The 15,937-nt window shown below is 49.0% G+C and overlaps 2 protein-coding genes across 7 annotated transcripts in view; one reads left to right on the forward strand and one right to left on the reverse strand.

Annotated features, from left to right (window-relative positions):
• The window catches only part of ADPRM (ADP-ribose/CDP-alcohol diphosphatase, manganese dependent), a 35,845-nt gene that overhangs the window by 11,160 nt on the left and 8,748 nt on the right, over positions 1 to 15,937 (forward strand). For 5 of the 6 annotated variants that reach the window (XM_042914844.1, XM_042914845.1, XM_042914846.1 and 2 more), the window contains one exon: positions 1,855 to 2,498. The exons of the other annotated variant lie outside the window; for it this stretch is intronic. In XM_042914844.1, the coding sequence (XP_042770778.1) occupies positions 1,855 to 2,165 (311 nt within the window). In that variant the 3' untranslated portion in view covers positions 2,166 to 2,498. Of the gene's footprint in view, positions 1 to 1,854; positions 2,499 to 15,937 lie in introns of those variants that run through there. 6 annotated transcript variants of the gene reach the window in all.
• On the reverse strand, positions 5,044 to 15,055 carry TMEM220 (transmembrane protein 220). The gene is made up of 6 exons (XM_042914849.1): positions 14,963 to 15,055; positions 14,458 to 14,487; positions 11,986 to 12,046; positions 9,838 to 9,961; positions 8,472 to 8,531; positions 5,044 to 6,396 (listed from the first exon to the last, which is right to left on the reverse strand). Exons 1-6 carry the CDS (start codon positions 15,053 to 15,055, stop codon positions 6,261 to 6,263), a joined length of 504 nt encoding a protein of 167 aa, XP_042770783.1. The 3' UTR covers positions 5,044 to 6,260.

Consider the following 15,937-nt stretch of genomic DNA (forward strand, 5'->3'; position numbering starts at 1 on the left):
AGGTGCCCCGGGGTCATTGGTGCGACGCGACACTCCCTGACTCCTCCGTAGCTGGTCTCATTGTTGACTTGTCTCTGTTCAGCTTCCCGCTGCCAGGCCGGCCCTGTCACTTCCGAGGACACTGGCGCGGAAAGGGACCTACGGGTCGTGCCGGCAAACCTGCCAGTGTCAAAGATCAGGAAACAGAGAAATGAAGCAACGTGGTTCTTTTGGTGTGGTTTTCAGCGTGTGGTTTTGGCAGGGACTAAAGCCCACCCCAGCCTCCTTTCCCCCTTGTCTTTTTACTTCAGGGCACCTGTCTCCGTTAGCGTCTCTCAGGTTTCTGCCTGTTGCCGTAAGCTGAGAAACCGGATGAACGAACCTTTAACAACTGAGTGCTCAGGTTCTCTGTGGCAAAGTTTAAAATGGCTGATAGCCCTTGGCTTTCGTTTTTCTGTGCTCCTTCGCTTTGATTTTGGGTACCCACAGGCCATTTGGCCTGCGTCTTGGAAGGCTGGCGCGGCTGGTGGCCGAGATCTGGTGGGGACACCGCAGCAGGACGGGGTTCTGGGTGGAGGATTCAGCAGTTGGGGTTTGGAAGCGTGAAGTTTCAGAGGCCGCTAGACTCAGTGGAGATGCTGAGGAAGCAGTTTGGCTGTTTGAGTCTGACATTCGCGGTGGGGAGTCCGGGCGGGATGTAACCACGAGGGACTTGGAAGGTGCCCGTGACGGTCACAACTGTGGATTCCTGGATCGCCAAGGCATCAGGCGCGAGTGGAGAAGGGACCCAGGGACCGAGTGTTCAGGCGCTCCCAGGAAGAAGCGGGGAGTGAGAATTCATGGAAACGTCTGTGGAGCAGGGAGGAAGAAGAGGAGGACTGGTGAGGTTCTGGCAGCCTGGGGCCTCCGGGATGGGGAGACGGTCCCTGGGTCACGTGTTTCCAGGTCTCTCGATCTGGAAAGTCACCCGGCCTCTCTGGACCCTGAGCCCTTAGCACGGCCTCAGGAGTGGGCGTGTGTCGTGCGTGGGCACACTCGTAAATTCTTTGGACGCCTTTGGCTCTGACTTTAGGGAGCTATTAATCCTCCATAGTACAAACTAAATAGAAACAAAACAGAACAAAAATTCAGAATAAATGTCAGAATAAAAACAACAGTTTAAGGAACAGAAAAGGAAAGTGACGTAAGGGGAAGAAGCAAAGCCAAGTGAGCTGTTGTGCCCACGCTGCAGACCGACAGACGGGGTGGCCTCACGTGTGTTCAGGAATTCGAGACTCTCCTGGCTCTCCCTCCATGCACCTCCTGTGGGACCTAGGATAAATAGTCCCTGCTTTACCTCACTTTTCGCCTCCGTTAAATGGCTCCGACTGCCTTGATCTCGTGGAGGTGTTTACAGTGGCGTGCATCCATTTTAACGCACTGAGTGTCTGTGTAAGTGACCTATGACCCGTTGACCCATCCCTGAACTGTTGTTACATTTAGGAGTACCTCTTTCTGCGTCTCTGCCGCTCATGTCTGAGGAAATGGCGAGACGGATTCCCGCACAGCATCCGCCTGACTTCTGCGGACGCCCTCAGGGTTTCTCCATGTCTGTGCGTCTTCAGACGCTCTGGGCGTAGGGAGCCAGGGGTTCTGGCCTCTCCCCGTGTATGCGGACTGCCTCCCTGTGTCTACGCTGCACAGATGTGGCTGTAGATTAGCCAGTTCTTCGCGTATGTGGATTTTCTCTGGCCTTAGTCCATCTGGAAGAAGTAGCAACGTGTTTTTTGTTTTTTTTTTTTTCCCTTCCCCGTGAGTACTAGCTTTTAGCCATTTCTTTTGATGAAAGAGACATTTCCTACTCGGCTCATAACTCTTCTTCTCTTTAACTAACAGGCCATCTTCCCATTTACCCAGAGGCCTCTGACAGTGTGTGCCTGGCCTGGAATTACAGAGACGCGCTGGCCGTCATTTGGTCCCACAGGTGTGTCGTGTGTTTCTTCGCCGGTCACACTCACGATGGTGGCTACTCCGAGGATCCTTTCGGTGTGCACCACGTCAACCTAGAAGGGGTCATAGAGACGGCGCCGGACAGCCAGGCTTTTGGCACCGTTTATGTCTACCCTGACAAGATGATGTTGAAAGGGAGGGGCAGGGTTCCGGACAGGATCATGAATTATAAGAGGGAGAACGCCTTCCGGTGTTAGTCTGGCTCACTGCGTTCCATCTCGTTTGCCTTTGGAGAGAGAGAGAGCACGGCTGAGCTTTGTGTTTTTGTTCATCTCCCCCCCCTCCCCCCCCCAGAGCCCTCAGTCTCCTTGCTTCGTATTCTCTTTGCACGACGAAACGGATCTGTGGCCTCGGGGCGCGTCAGCTCCCGAGATACTCTGACCTGTCGTTTTTGGATAACAGATCTGGTGCTGAGAACTGGACACAGAATGAATGCAGGTGGCGTGAATAAACCAGGGCAGAGACTGAGGGGGGTGGTCGAGTCCTCAAGACAGACCTCATTTAGCCTGATCTGGAATTTTTTTTTTTTTTTTTTTTTTTTTTTTTTTTTACCAAGGAGGATATATTCATGTATTAACCATGTAACTTAACGTTCGTAATAATAAAATAAGCTCAGGTAAACTCTGTGTATCCTGCTGTGTGAATGAGCTTTGGACTTTTTTTTCTCAGAATACCCAACATATTTGTACATTTATTGGCTTGTATTCCTGTCCTGTAAACAAAGTAAGTTGTCTCACGGGTGAATGTGTGGTCCCTTCCACGCGAGGCCGTGAGAAAGGCCTCCGGAGAAGTCACGCGGTCCCCTCGTGATTCTGAGTAAAGCGGGATCAAGGGCCGGCACAGCCGTGCACCTGCTGGTGTGGCCCCTCTGGGCAGCAGCTAGTGCTGTGTGAGACTGCAGGGGGGATTGAGTTTACTCTCCGCTCCCTGTGTAGACGAATGGGGCACGTTGACTCGGCTGTCCCACGCGCTAAGTTTTCTTTGTGGAAACATTTACTAGATGGCGAACGGGACCGTTGAAGCTGGGAGCAAGTTTGAGTCAGGGCCTAAAGAAACATCAAGCGAGAAGATACCGATACTAGTCAGCCTGAGTGCACCTGCCGAGCACCTGGGCTCCGGGGGCGAGGGGTGTGTTCGTGTTCTATGGCTGCTGTGGCAAATTACCCCCACGTTGGTGGCTTAGATTGCGCGTATCTGACGTTTCTGGAGGTCGGAAGTCTGAAACCACATTCCCTGGGCCAAGCTCAAGTTGTTGTCAGGGCCGCGCCCCCTCGGGGGTCTCTGCGGCAGAATCTGTATCCCAGCTTCTAGAGCCTCCATTCTCAGAGCCACCAGTGCAGCCTCTTCAAGCCTCCCTCTGCCTCCCTCTGCCTCCCTCTCTCTCATCGGGATGGCTGGGATGACGGGGAGGCACCCCCTGGCCGATCCAGGATCGTCTCCCCACCTCAAGACCCTTAACTTAATCATGTGTGCACAGTCTACTTTGTGATGCAAGGTAACAGTCCCAGGCTCTGGGGGTCGGACCGGGTGATCTTCGGGGGCCGTTATTCGGCCCACCAGAGGGGTGACTGTAATGCGCTCCCTGCATTCACCGACTTTACCATCCGTAGATACAAATGTGTGAAGAGAGGCCTAGGAATGTGGAGCGGAGGGGTGGTTCGCTTTTGTTTCACGGGATTAGGGAGGACTTGAAGAAGGAGGAAAAGGGTCTTGATGGGGTGTTAGGCAGAAGAGCATCAGCAGAGGTTAAAGGGCACGCTGAGTTGAGTGGCAAGTAATGCTGTGTAGACTCCCCGAAAGGTGCCTGGGGTTATGGCAAGAAATCGCGAAGGCAGAGGACCGGCGAGGGCCATGCTGTGAAGTCTTGAATGACGAGCCCGGAGTTAGAAGTGAGCTTGTCGGGTTTCTGAGCTGGGGAAGTGTGGTTACAGGTGCCTCTCAGTCCTCGCAGGAGGAGAGGCTGATGGGGAAGAGAAAAGATGGGCGGGAAGGCAGGGGCTCTGATAATAGAAACGTTAAGCTTGCTTAAACTCAGCGGAGAAAGAGTTCACAACAATCTCAGTGCCTTTCCGAAGGCAGCACTCCTACCAGAAGTTTTCTGTGCTGAGAGATCTCAAAGGAGCCGCGTGTATTCACAGAATTCACAGTGACACGGGGGCCGCAGATACGGTGAAAGTGTATTTTGAACGTCACTTCTTTTTTAAAAAGCTGGAACATTACGGTCTTTTAAGCACAAAAGCAGGCATTCCTTGGATGATAGATCCTATACAGGCTTTGCAAACAAATCCACTTCTTCCTGTGTAACTTTGGTAGTGACATGAAAAGGGGTGTAAAAACCATCAATCTCATGCGAACTAAGTGTGCACTGGACTGAAATCCTTTATGTGTGTTTTATCGACCTTGAAATAAATTTCACGTCGGTTGCTTACACTTGACAAGATTTTCTTTTTCCCTTTTCCCTCATCTAAACCTTGAAAAGAGAATTTCGCTTGTCCAGTGACCACTGTGTAAACCAAACACAAAACATACGTGCCTCCTTTAACAAGTATTTATAGAATCCTTAATATTGTGTTAAAGGCTATAAAAGTAGACAAATGGACAGACTTATTTCCACTCTCCTGATACATGATTGGTACTAATATTCTTTTGAGTGAAATACTTCCTAAATGTCATGAGACGGTATTTTGACCCCAGAGCTTGATGCTGACCCCCCAAAATTGCCAGCCAACAGAAATACGATGTGAGCCATTTAAGTAATTTAAAAGCATTCACGCTTCGGGGCGCCTGGGTGGCTCAGTCGGTTAAGCGTCCGACTTCGGCTCAGGTCACGATCTCGCGGTATGTGAGTTCGAGCCCCGCATCGGGCTCTGTGCTGACTGCTCAGAGCCTGGAGCCTCTTTCAGATTCTGTGTCTCCCTCTCTCTGACCCTCCTCCGTTCATGCTCTGTCTCAAAAATAAATAAACGTTAAAAAAAAAAATTAAAAAAAAAAAAATAAAAATAAAAGCATTCACGCTTCAAAAAGTAAAATAGAAACAGATGACAAATTTTAATGATATATTTTATATTAACGCAAATACGGCTAAAATATTTCAACATGTAATCAATATGAGAATATTTTATATTCCTTTTGTACTATGTCTTTAAAATCCAGTGTGTGTTTTATACAAGCAACCCCTCCATTGGGACGCCACATTTTCACTGTTAATACTTCATCTATATTTAGATATAAAAACTGGAATTAAGCAGATTCACATAACCATGTTGTTCCAAACACACTTAAAACAAGCGTTGCAGACACATTTCTAACTTTTCTAATAACTGAATCGACATGTTATAAAATTAAAGTGAAAAATGTAGAATTTTACTTCCTCAGTGTAGCCACATTACAAGTGCTCAGTGCTACATCTTATGGTTATGTTAGCATGTTACGTGACGTTTGTATGTACGGCGGTGATGTCACCGTGTCACGTGTGTGTGCGCGCACTGCGGTCACGTTACCACGTCGTGTGTGCGCGCACCACGGTTATGGTAACATAAGTCGCCACGTTGGAGACTACAGCTCCCAGATGGTCTTCTCCCCAGGGTTACCTTTGACATTGATTTAAAAAAATACCGATTTTGGTCATACTTCTCATTTACCATGTAGTGAATATTCCGTTTCCTTCTGGTCCCAAATTCCTTTATTCTACCTAACTCTCTCTTTCCAAGATGTGCTCGTTCCTTGGGCATCATTGAGCTCACTGCATTGCACGGGTCCAGTATAATGAGTTCATTTCGGGGGCACAGCCCTCTCTTGAATCTCTGTTTCTATCATTCCACCGAAACCCTGTTTTCTTCTGTTTGAATCACCTGTAAGCCCCTTATAAGCACTTGGTAATTTTGGAGGCTCTCATATTATCCACTTTAATCCCGGCAACTGTATTAAGTAAGTAGGGGATCTGGTTTTAATCCTGTTTTACAGATGAAGACATATCCGCCAGGAGGTGTATATATTTGCCCAAGTCATATAGACAGGGGTAAGCTGAGTCAGAATTTATATCTCTTCACTTTGTTCTGTGGCCTTCTCTACTCTACGGGGACCCAATCGAATATCAGACCCCTCTCTTACCAGTTCCATGCAACTCTATGCCGTACCGTAGACATCCTCAGAAAGTTCTTGGCATTTTTTTTTAATTACCTCTAATATTAGCTGAGATTACCTGAAGTTCCTAGGAAATTGGCTTGTTACAAGCATGTTTATAAAACATTGATTGACAACACTCATTTTAATAATGGGATTCTTGGCTTCATTTAAAGTACTGTCTTGCAGTGAGTTGGCCAGGAGGACCGCATCTCCTTGTTTATGTATATGTAGACCCAAGAGAGAAATGGGAAGAGAGCGATTACAATGGCAGTAGCCAACTGAATTCTTCCACCAACTGGATTCCTATAAAGACACACAGGAATGATTATCAGTAAAAATCCAATAACATTTATGGATTGCTTTGGAAACAAATATCAAGGTTGAATTTGGTGAACACATTTTTATAGGACTTTTTCTTAATTTTTATTGGCATATAGCTTATTGATTTGTGGGAGTTCTTTTTTTTATTTTTTACCTTTTATAAAATGTTTATTTATTTTTGAGAGAGAGAGCATGAGGTGTGGAGGGACAGAGAGAGAGAGACATAGCAGGCTCCAGGCTGAGCTGTCACCACAGAACCCCAGGTTGGGCTCAAAACCACCAACCATGAGGTCATGACCTGAGCCGAAGTTGGAAGCTTAACCAACTGAGCCACCCAGGCACCCCAGGAGTTCTTTATTCTTAGTGCACATCTTTGTTGTTTATATATGTTGCAAATAGGTTTTCCCACTCCTATAATGATGTCTTTTGAGGAACTGAAGTCACTGATTAATTAGGCAGTGTGACAATCGATCTTTTCCTAATGATTTCTGTATTCTGTTTAAGAAAACTTTTCCTCCCCAAGGTCTTGGAGATTTGGGGTTATCTTCTCTAAAAGGCTTACTGTTTTGTTTCTCACATTAGATTTGTAATCCACCTGGAACGGCTGTTTATGAAAGTCAGGTGGGGAAAGTTTGGCCACATGGGCATTCCGTTGAGCCAGCAGGATTTGCTGACAAGTCTGCCTTTCTTTGCTGCACCTGTACGGCCACGAGGTCAGGAGTCAAGGGTCTACCTGTGCGTGGATGGACCTGTTTCTAGATTTACTCTTTCATTAGTCTTACCCTTTTCCCAGTACAGGTTTATCCCTCCACTTGCTTAGGTCTTCTTTAATCTCTCCCACAGTGTTTTGTCGATTTATTTGTAGAGCTTTTGCCTATCTCTTTCTAGATTTATTCCTAGGGAGTTGATTTCTCGATGTTCTTATTTATGGTTAACTTTGTTTTCACCATTTTCCGCGACTTGTTGATTTGAGTACATTCACCTAGTGGGCAGCAATCATGCTAATAAACTCACTCTAACGACTTTTCAGATTCTTTTTGATTTTTTGTGTACACAATCACGTTACCCACGGATAGCGAATGTTTTTCTTTTCTAGTCGTTGTGCCTCTAATTTTTTTCTTGCCTTATCGGACTGGCTATGATACTAGCTTGAACAGTGTTGAGCGGAAGTCGTAATGGTGGCTAACCTCACCTTTTCCTGATCTCAGAAGGCAAGTTTGCAACTGCTGGCCACTGAGTATCAGGCTTTGGTGTAGATCCCATTGGTCAGCTTTAGTTCCTTTCTACACCTGTTTCCTAAGACCTCTTGTGGATGGACGGTGAATTTTACCAGGTATCCTTTCTGTATAGATTGAGAAGAGAGTTTATTTATTCTTTTATTCTGTTAACATGATAGAGAACACTGGTTGGTTTTTGAATGTCAAACCGTGTTCATAGAATGGACCCAAGAGGGTGGTTGGGTGACATATTGCAGGATTTTATTTACTGGTGCTTTATTTAGGATTTTCTAATCTGTGGTTGTGAGTGAGGCTGCTGGGTAATTTCTTTTCTTCTCTCTCTCTTTTTTTTTTAATGTTCTTGCTAAGTTTTGGCATCAAGGTTATTCTGTCCTCATAACATGAATTGTAAAGTGTTTCATCTTTTTCTGTTCTCTGGGAGTGTGTTAAAGGCTGACATTATTTTTTCCTTAAATATTAGGTAGAATTCTCCAGTTAGGGCATCTGGTCTAGAGTTTCTTTAATAGTTATGGAATTGTCCTGGAGTATTTCTTCTCGTGTCAGTTTTGCTAGTTTATATTTTTGAAGTGACTTGTTCATTTTTTTAAAGTTAATCTATTTTGAGAGAGAGAGAGGGTGCACGAGTGGGGGAGGGGAAAAGAGGGAGAGAGAGAATCCTAAGCAGGCTTCACACTGTCAGCACAGAGCCTGATGCGGGGCTTGATCCCACGAACTATGAAATCATGACCTGAGCCGAAATCGAGAGTCAGACCCTCCACCGACTGAGACACCTGGGTGTCCTCAAGACATCTGATTTTAGCTAACGAGTTGAAAACTTACTTTGATGAACTGTGACATAGGCTCATCCATGCTGTGATAATCACCAGACCAAACAGTTCCCTAAAAAACAGCATACATTTCAGATATTTGAAGTAGCTGCAAATGACCTGTGTATCGTCCCTTTCTCTCCGTGACCACCAGCTGCTGCTATTAGATGACCTTCCCCCAAGATACGTAGCATCTACAGAATATTTTCAAGTCTGGCCATGAGTCATCAGTTACTTCTTTCAGACCATTTAAAGCCTTATATGAACACAGGTTTCGTCTTATGAGGCAGGTGTGAGCTCCATCACTGCTCCTCAGCTTCTAAGTGAACAACAGCACAACACAGAAATCACTTCAGGTCACGGGGAGGATTAGAGTACAAACAGGGAAACGATCCTAGATCGATCATACAGGCACCACTTTACCACTGTGTTAGAGGGATCAATGTTAGGTAAGATGAGCTCAAATCAATAAATAATTAAGCACGTGCAGCAGGAGCATGGGTCACGTCTTAGTGGAGAGGAATGATTTGTAGTATGAGGCAACTAATGATTTTGGGGTGGGTAGATGCTTCTAGAAATATGCCTTAAAAGCATCTTTTCCATAGAGTAGAAGACAGTCATAGCTGGCCATGGTATCACCGGAAGCCAGAAGTAACTCCGGAAGTTACCGGAAGTAACTCATGGGCCTGAAGTTGGTGGAGGTGATTCAGCCCAACCTGATTTGCTCTCTGGTTTTCCAGGGATTAAGGCCTATGGCAAAGAAGCACCCTGCCAGGGACGAGTAACTTCTAGGTCTCTAACTCTTGGTGTTAGCAGTAGGATGGACAGGAAGGGAAGAGGGCTATGCAACAGGCCAAGGAGTCAAGGGTGGGAGGAAGCAAAGGAAGAGGTGATAAGTTCGGATCAGATGGCCTTGACAAAGGGAGGAGATGACAGGAGACTTAGCAGGGCAAGGCTGACAGACGTTGACTTAAAATACTGACCTCTGAGGTGGCTGCTCACGCTTGTAGGTAAGATTTTGGCCAGAACCACAACTAAACCAGAATGCTGATGGAGTTTTCGCCTTGTTCGACCAGACTCTTAACTGTACGGCTTCCTTGGCTCGTCCATTATAAGGGAGCCGAGGTCAACTGCCTAACCCATGTGCTGACGGCCTCCAGCAGTGATTGCGGGATGTGGTACGCAATGCTGGCTGTGAATCCTGGCTCCATCATTCCTTCAGCTTCTCCAGGCTCCTCTCAAGGAGGTGATACCTTCCCTGCTCCTGCTGGTGTGGCTGAGGGAGCTGAGTCATCGTGGTGCAGATCAGGGGTTGCGGAGGACCAGGAGCTTTCTCAGTTCTACCCCACCCCTTCCAAAGAGCAAAGGTCACTGCTCACCTGCCTTCTTCCTCATGTAAGACGTTCTGTTGTGAATGAAGCCAGAGGTGGCCCGCCAAGCCGACAGCCCACACGATACACAGGAATGTGTGTATAGCAGAGATACTCTTCCAAATGATGTTGCCTGAAAATAGATATTCTGACACTGTCAGTCATGGAATCACATCCCAGGGAAACCATGACCTCTCTGTCTCTGCTCTGCCATAGTCTTTCAGGTAAAGCGTTCAGAAAAGGCTGGGGTGGTGCCTGGCTGGCTCAGTGGGTGGAGCGTGTGACTCTTGATCTCAAGGTCCTGAGTTCGAGCCCCACGTTGGGAGTGGAGCTTACTTAAAAAAAAAAAAAAAAAAAAAGCTGGGGTTTCTTTAAGTTTTGTTTTGGGGAATGTCATAGAGGTTAAAGCAGTAATAATCAGCTTAAGTGGACATGTGCCCTTTCTATGATGACTACCCTCATTTTCTTTGGGGATCTGCCCTTCCCACACCCCCCCGGCCGTGTGTCCCAGACAACTGGACCTTAGCTTGATTATTCAGTGCATTTCATCCCTTTAGTGGTGGTGCTTTGGCTCCAGAAGAACAGCTGACAAATCAGGGCCGACAACTCAATTCTGAGACGTCGGTGGAGATATCGGGAAAGCAGGTCCTATCTTCTGTTGGACTGAGCGGGCAGGAAGAAGTGAACTTTGACCTGCCGGGCTACCACGAGGGGCCCTGGACTGAAGTCCATCGGCACATGGTGGAACAGACAGGTGCCGAGAGTTCTGAGCCAGTGCCTGAAGCGAGCACCACCCCTGCGTTTCTTTCAGTCACGTACCCCAGTACGTCTCCGTTCGAGCTCACAGCCCGTTTGAGTTCAGCTTTTTCCTTGCCGGCAACTAATGGAGCCCAAACCACTGCACCTTAAAGATGCGGACAAGAGTTCCCAGCGCCTGTACGAGGAACGTGTGCATCTAGGGGACGTGAGTTTTCCCCATCCAGCTGGGAGCCACTGGTCTTTATTCTAAGGCCCTGAGAACTCTGAGGACTCACTGGCAAAGGAGCTGTTTTCACGACAGTGAAGAATAACCCGTCAGGACCAACAGTCCCTGTTAGTAAGAAAATGTTAGTAAACACAGTAAAATGTAATTTCTTTTTTGTTATGAGACACGGTTTTATGGTATAAAACTGTCCGCCTCTAGGTTCGTTGAGTTTTTGGGGCTGTAAAAGGCGAAGCGACTATGTTTTGCCCGCATCGAAGTAGGTAGCTTGTGGGCAACATAGACCGGATATTTTAAGGGAATTTCTTTATATGTACCCTGGCAGATTTTATATATGTATGTGAAATGAAAAAAAAATATATGTATATTCGTGTGTGTGTGTATACATATATATATTTTTTCATTCTAAGGAGCAGTTTACAAAATGTATGATAAAGCCTCTGTGTTACAGCCATCCATTCACTCAACAAGCATTAAGTACCAAACCGTATTCGTGGCCTTATTTCAGCGGGGCTTGGGCAAAGATGGGCTAGACATGGTCCGACTTTTAAGGGGCGTACAGCCTAGTGGGGGGAAAACATAAAAAAGCATGAAATAAATTGTCGTAGGTACTACGACAGGACAGAGGGAGGTTGGGGGGGGTGATACGTATTAATGCAAAACCTAGACATTTGTATGGATGTTATAAACCGTTTCTCTACATAGAGTAGCCGCCCATATACACGGGGGTTGAATGAGTTCAAATAAGAAAGTGATTCCCGGCAGTGGTACCGGAGTTAAGAAGAATTGATGAAGAGTAAACATATAATAGACACTGGTTGCCACTGACTCTGGAGATACCAACTTAGCACTTTGTTGCTGATTTTCTATCAGCTTGGTGGCTTTAGAAATCGGCGCGGTGACTGACGCCCTTCTCTCTCACGGGCTAACCCGCAGAACCACTGTTGCCCACGGGCATAAGCGATCTTGGGTTCCGAGTTGGTAAAAGACCGTCTTGGTATGGCAGGTCCTTGTGACACTTGCCTGCAGATGGTGTGGGTGATCTAGATTACAATTAGCCCCTCTCATCATCAGAAATGAGAAGACCTGGACAGCCCCGTGTTTCTCCTGGGAGTCCGTCATTATTACAAGAAATCTGATTTGCTGTATCTCCCTGCAGAATCCAGGGTTCGTACCCGTGACAAGGGGGTTAAGTCCAACAAGCAAGGTCAGCACAGCAGGGATCATGTACACCACCTGTTAGCAAAGAGAGAGAAAATTACGTGGGTAATTTCCGCCCCATGGCATTTGTTCTTAGTGTCTCTCTCCCTTGCCCACCTGCCATTATGAAAGCCAAAAAAGCCAATTTATATTCCCAACCTCTTCAGCTAGGGTGATCATGCTCCCGCCATGAAATGTAGTAAGAAGTCTTGTAGGGGCAAGGCTGATACCTAGAGCATTTAACAACCAATAATGCCCGGATGCTGACCGAGCAGGATGGATCCCAGACCATAAACCAAGTTGGTATGCACACACTGACTAGCAGCCTGTCTGAAGGGCTTCCTGGGAAACATTTCCTCCCCAATAAAAGGGAAGAAAGCACAGGAGGAAAAATCATTTTGCTCCTGCCTTACTTCTTCCTACTTGGGATGCCCTTGTCTGGGGATGATGTCTGGAGCTGCAGCAGCCATTCTGTGAACATGAGAGAATGTATCACCCACACATTGGAGATGGCAGAGAAGAAAGGAAGCCCGGGTCTTTGATCACGTTGTTAACCGCTAAGCAGCTCCCTCTGGACTTCTTGTTAAGTGAGATACTCTACTCTTATAACCTGATGCTAGGCAGATGTTCTGTTATCTGCTCCTATATGCATCCTGATACAGGAGTCCTCCGTGAACAAGATGAAGTAGGGGACGTGGAAGTGAGTCAGGTGTGAGGTACAAGCCCCCAAGGCCCAGTGACGTAGTACTGGTTCCTGTTTGCATCCATTCATTCTTTCACTCAACGGTCAATACAGAAGGACTGCCATAGGAAGGCTCTGTTAGGTTGCCTGAGGAATACCAAGAAGAAGGAGTAAGTGGTCCCTGTTCTCCCAGGAGCTGGCATGTACCGAACCAACTTAAATGTAAAGCAGAATGGGTTAGTGTTAAAGGTTTGAAGGAAGGACGGTTAGAACCTATGGGAAAGAGGGAGAGAGACTTGAGTGACGTAGCATTTGAGATAGACTTTGAAGCTTGAGCACGACACACACAAATCCCAGGGGCAAGGCACAGTAAGTTTTACAGGTGGATCGGGCTTCCGAGACCAGGCTGGGAAGGTGGGTTGGAGCCATCCTGCGGTGGGCGTTGAGTGCCAGCCTGGGGAGTTGTAACTCAGGGATCTTGGGGAGCGAGGGAAGTTTCTGAAGCAGGAAGCGATACGTGGGAAGCGGAAGAGATCAGAGGCAGCTCCAAGAATTGGGAAGCTATTACAGGAGTCCACGTGGGGTGATGGAGGGCTAACCTGGCAAGGAGGGCTGTCTGCGGGGACATGCTGTCTGTTGGTGTTATGTCATCTAAGCGTGAAGTGAGAGGTGACATACAGAGACTGTACAGATAAGCGGTCGGACCTACACGGGGCGCTGTTGGATTGCTTTGTTCTTCGTTTTGTTTTCTGAAAGGCTCTCAAAGGTGGTAGTAAGGGACTGAGATGTGGTTTGGAGCAAGGATGACCCGGAGGACGATTCAGCTGTTGATAGAAATGGGTGAGTCAGGAGGAGGAGGGGGCTTTGTAGGGAAAGATGCTGGGCAGGACCTCGGGGTGTTTGAGGAGCCAGTGTGATATACAGGTGGAAAGATCTAGCAGTCTTTTGCAAATTCACCATTAAGCTGGGTGTTGGAGAGTCGCCTGCAGGGAAGTAATATTTGGAACCCAGGACATGGCCCCGCGTGCTGAGGAAGAGGCAGTTTGATTTGATGCGAGAGCATGTGAATCTGGACAATAAGCACTATCAATCAGAAGGAGTTCCACTGCACTAAAAAGACTGGCTGGGATTTCACATTACAAATCCAAACACTTCCATTTGTTGCTAATATTCTTCCAAGGCCAAAAGTCATGTTGGCTGGCAATACTGCAGTCTTGCGTATCCGTTTTGAAAGAAACTGGGCAAGATCCCGACATTTCAGGAAACGTGTGGACGGTCTCTCCCTCCTCCGAACAGTTCAGCCAGAGCATTGGTTAGATGTATCCTGTAGATTTTATGGGCTCGGATTACTCTTTATAAATATAACTCACTGAATTAGAGGAACCACAGACCCTAAGCCTGCCATTTTCTGGTCAAATGTTTGTTGGAGTGTCTGGGTAGAAACTCACGGGGGAAATGGTTCAGTTGACCTTGGGAGGTCTACTCTGTGTCTTCAGAAAAGTGTCCTCAGTTGGCCCATTTTTATGCAAAGGGAATACTACCGTAAGGACCCCTGTGTCTGGAAAATTCTTTGTTCTCTCCCCCATACACATTACTACCCTGATCCCTTCCCCTCTGACACTTTAGGAAAAAGAGCTTACAAAGAATTTATTTCTGAGTTCTTCCGCACATGGAGCCGGGAGGGGCGACAAAATGGGTAACAAGCCTGTGTGTTTCGTGCACGGCTCCACGGTTCTTTGGGACGCAGGAAGCAGCTTTTACTCACCATCCACAGTTCTGCATCTGGATCGTTCACCTGGAAAGACAGGACGTCTGGCATTAGCAGGCACGGCCCGTGCCCCACTCCCGTATCCGGTCTGCTCCTCGATGCGTCCCAGTCCTGTTAGGTGCCAGGCGCGGCGCCAGGCGGCGGGGACAGAGTCTAGCGGAGGGCGGGGTCGCAGGGGCTTCTGGCTGAGCGCCGCAAGGGGGCCGCACACACTGCGCACACAGTACCGGTGTTGTGGGCGCCCCCGTCTGAGGAATAAGGAAAGCCCTTATCGGGGGTCCCAAGGCAGACCTGAGGGGTACCCGCGCCCCAGACGGTTCTCCCGGGCCCTCAACCGCGCTGGGTCCCCGCTCCGGGACGCGGGCGGGCGGTCACGGGAACGCGCCTGGCTTTCCGCTGGGACAGGGGCGGGGGCTCCGGGGCGTGACCCCCGACCCTGCGGCCCCGTCAGTCCACACCGCGTGCCGGGAACCCGCCCGCCGCAGGGAGCCGGGGCGCTGACCTGCACCAAGGCCGCCAGCGCGAAGAAGGCGGCCATGAGCCCGTTGCAGGCCCGCCACAGGCCGGGGGCCCAGCGTCCCGCTGCAGGCGCCATCCGCTCGGGGCCAAGGGTCTGGGCGGGCCGGGGGCGGGGCGTCGGGCTTCAGGGGCGGGGCGGGGCGGGGCGTCGGGGCTTAGGGGCGGGCGTGGTGCGGAGGTGGGGGCGGGGCGTCGGGGACGGAGCCAGGCGTGAAGGCTTAGGGGCGGCGCGGGGCAGGCCGGGGGCGGGGCTTCGGGGCGTGGTGAGGATGTGGTGTCGGGGCCTAGAGGTGGGGCGTCCCGGACAGAGGCTGGGGGCGGGGCAGCGGGGCTGGGGCGGGGCTTGCAACGGGGCAGCGGTGGGTGGGCTTCCCCTGAAACCCACTTTGTCCTGCGCCGGTTTCTTTCCCCAAACACCCCCCCCAGGTGTCGAGTGGCCGCTGGCGGCCGCTCGCTGGGTAAGGACGTGGCACTACTTTAGCCTTACTACCCCCACCTTTAGATTCTCCCGAAGGCGTGGCCAAGGAAGGTGCTGTGTCCCCATTTCACAGATGGGGAAAGCGAGTCTCAGAACGACTGGATGATTTGCCCAAGATGGCACACGGCTCCGGGGCCCCCACACAGACCAGATTCGGTCACTCGCCGCTGACAAAATCCAAAGGCAGGGCGACCACTGGTGGCGAAACAAGAAAGGAATTTGTTTCAGTGAGGCCAACACCGGCAAGACAGCGGACCAGCGTCTCAAACGCTGTCTCCGAAGTGCCAGAAAAACTTCTAGGCTTACGGAAGGAAAATGTAGGGCGAGGGTCGGTGTGTGCCAGCAGGTGGCAGTGCAGGTCAGGTGGAACCCTGTGTTGGGGTCTCATGCAGGGTCTTGCTGGCTCAGGAAGGTCCTTATGGTTTGAGGGGGTGGTTCGATCCCCATCTGGGGACTCTTTGTCCGCAGGGTCTGTTGCCC

This window comes from Panthera leo, chromosome E1 (assembly GCF_018350215.1).
Source record: "Panthera leo isolate Ple1 chromosome E1, P.leo_Ple1_pat1.1, whole genome shotgun sequence".
Taxonomy (NCBI): Eukaryota; Metazoa; Chordata; class Mammalia; order Carnivora; family Felidae; genus Panthera; species Panthera leo.

What these genes read in the sequence shown, in the direction of transcription:
- TMEM220 (XM_042914849.1), bottom strand. Translation starts at nt 15,055, where the DNA reads ATGGCGCCTGCAGCGGGACGCTGGGCCCCCGGCCTGTGGCGGGCCTGC. An exon ending in CGCTGGCGGCCTTGGTGCAG is followed by an intron (nt 14,488 to 14,962) that starts GTCAGCGCCCCG and finishes CTGTCTTTCCAG; the next exon opens with GTGAACGATCCAGATGCAGA. An exon ending in TTACATGAGGAAGAAGGCAG is followed by an intron (nt 8,532 to 9,837) that starts GTGAGCAGTGAC and finishes GCTGTTTTTTAG; the next exon opens with GGAACTGTTTGGTCTGGTGA.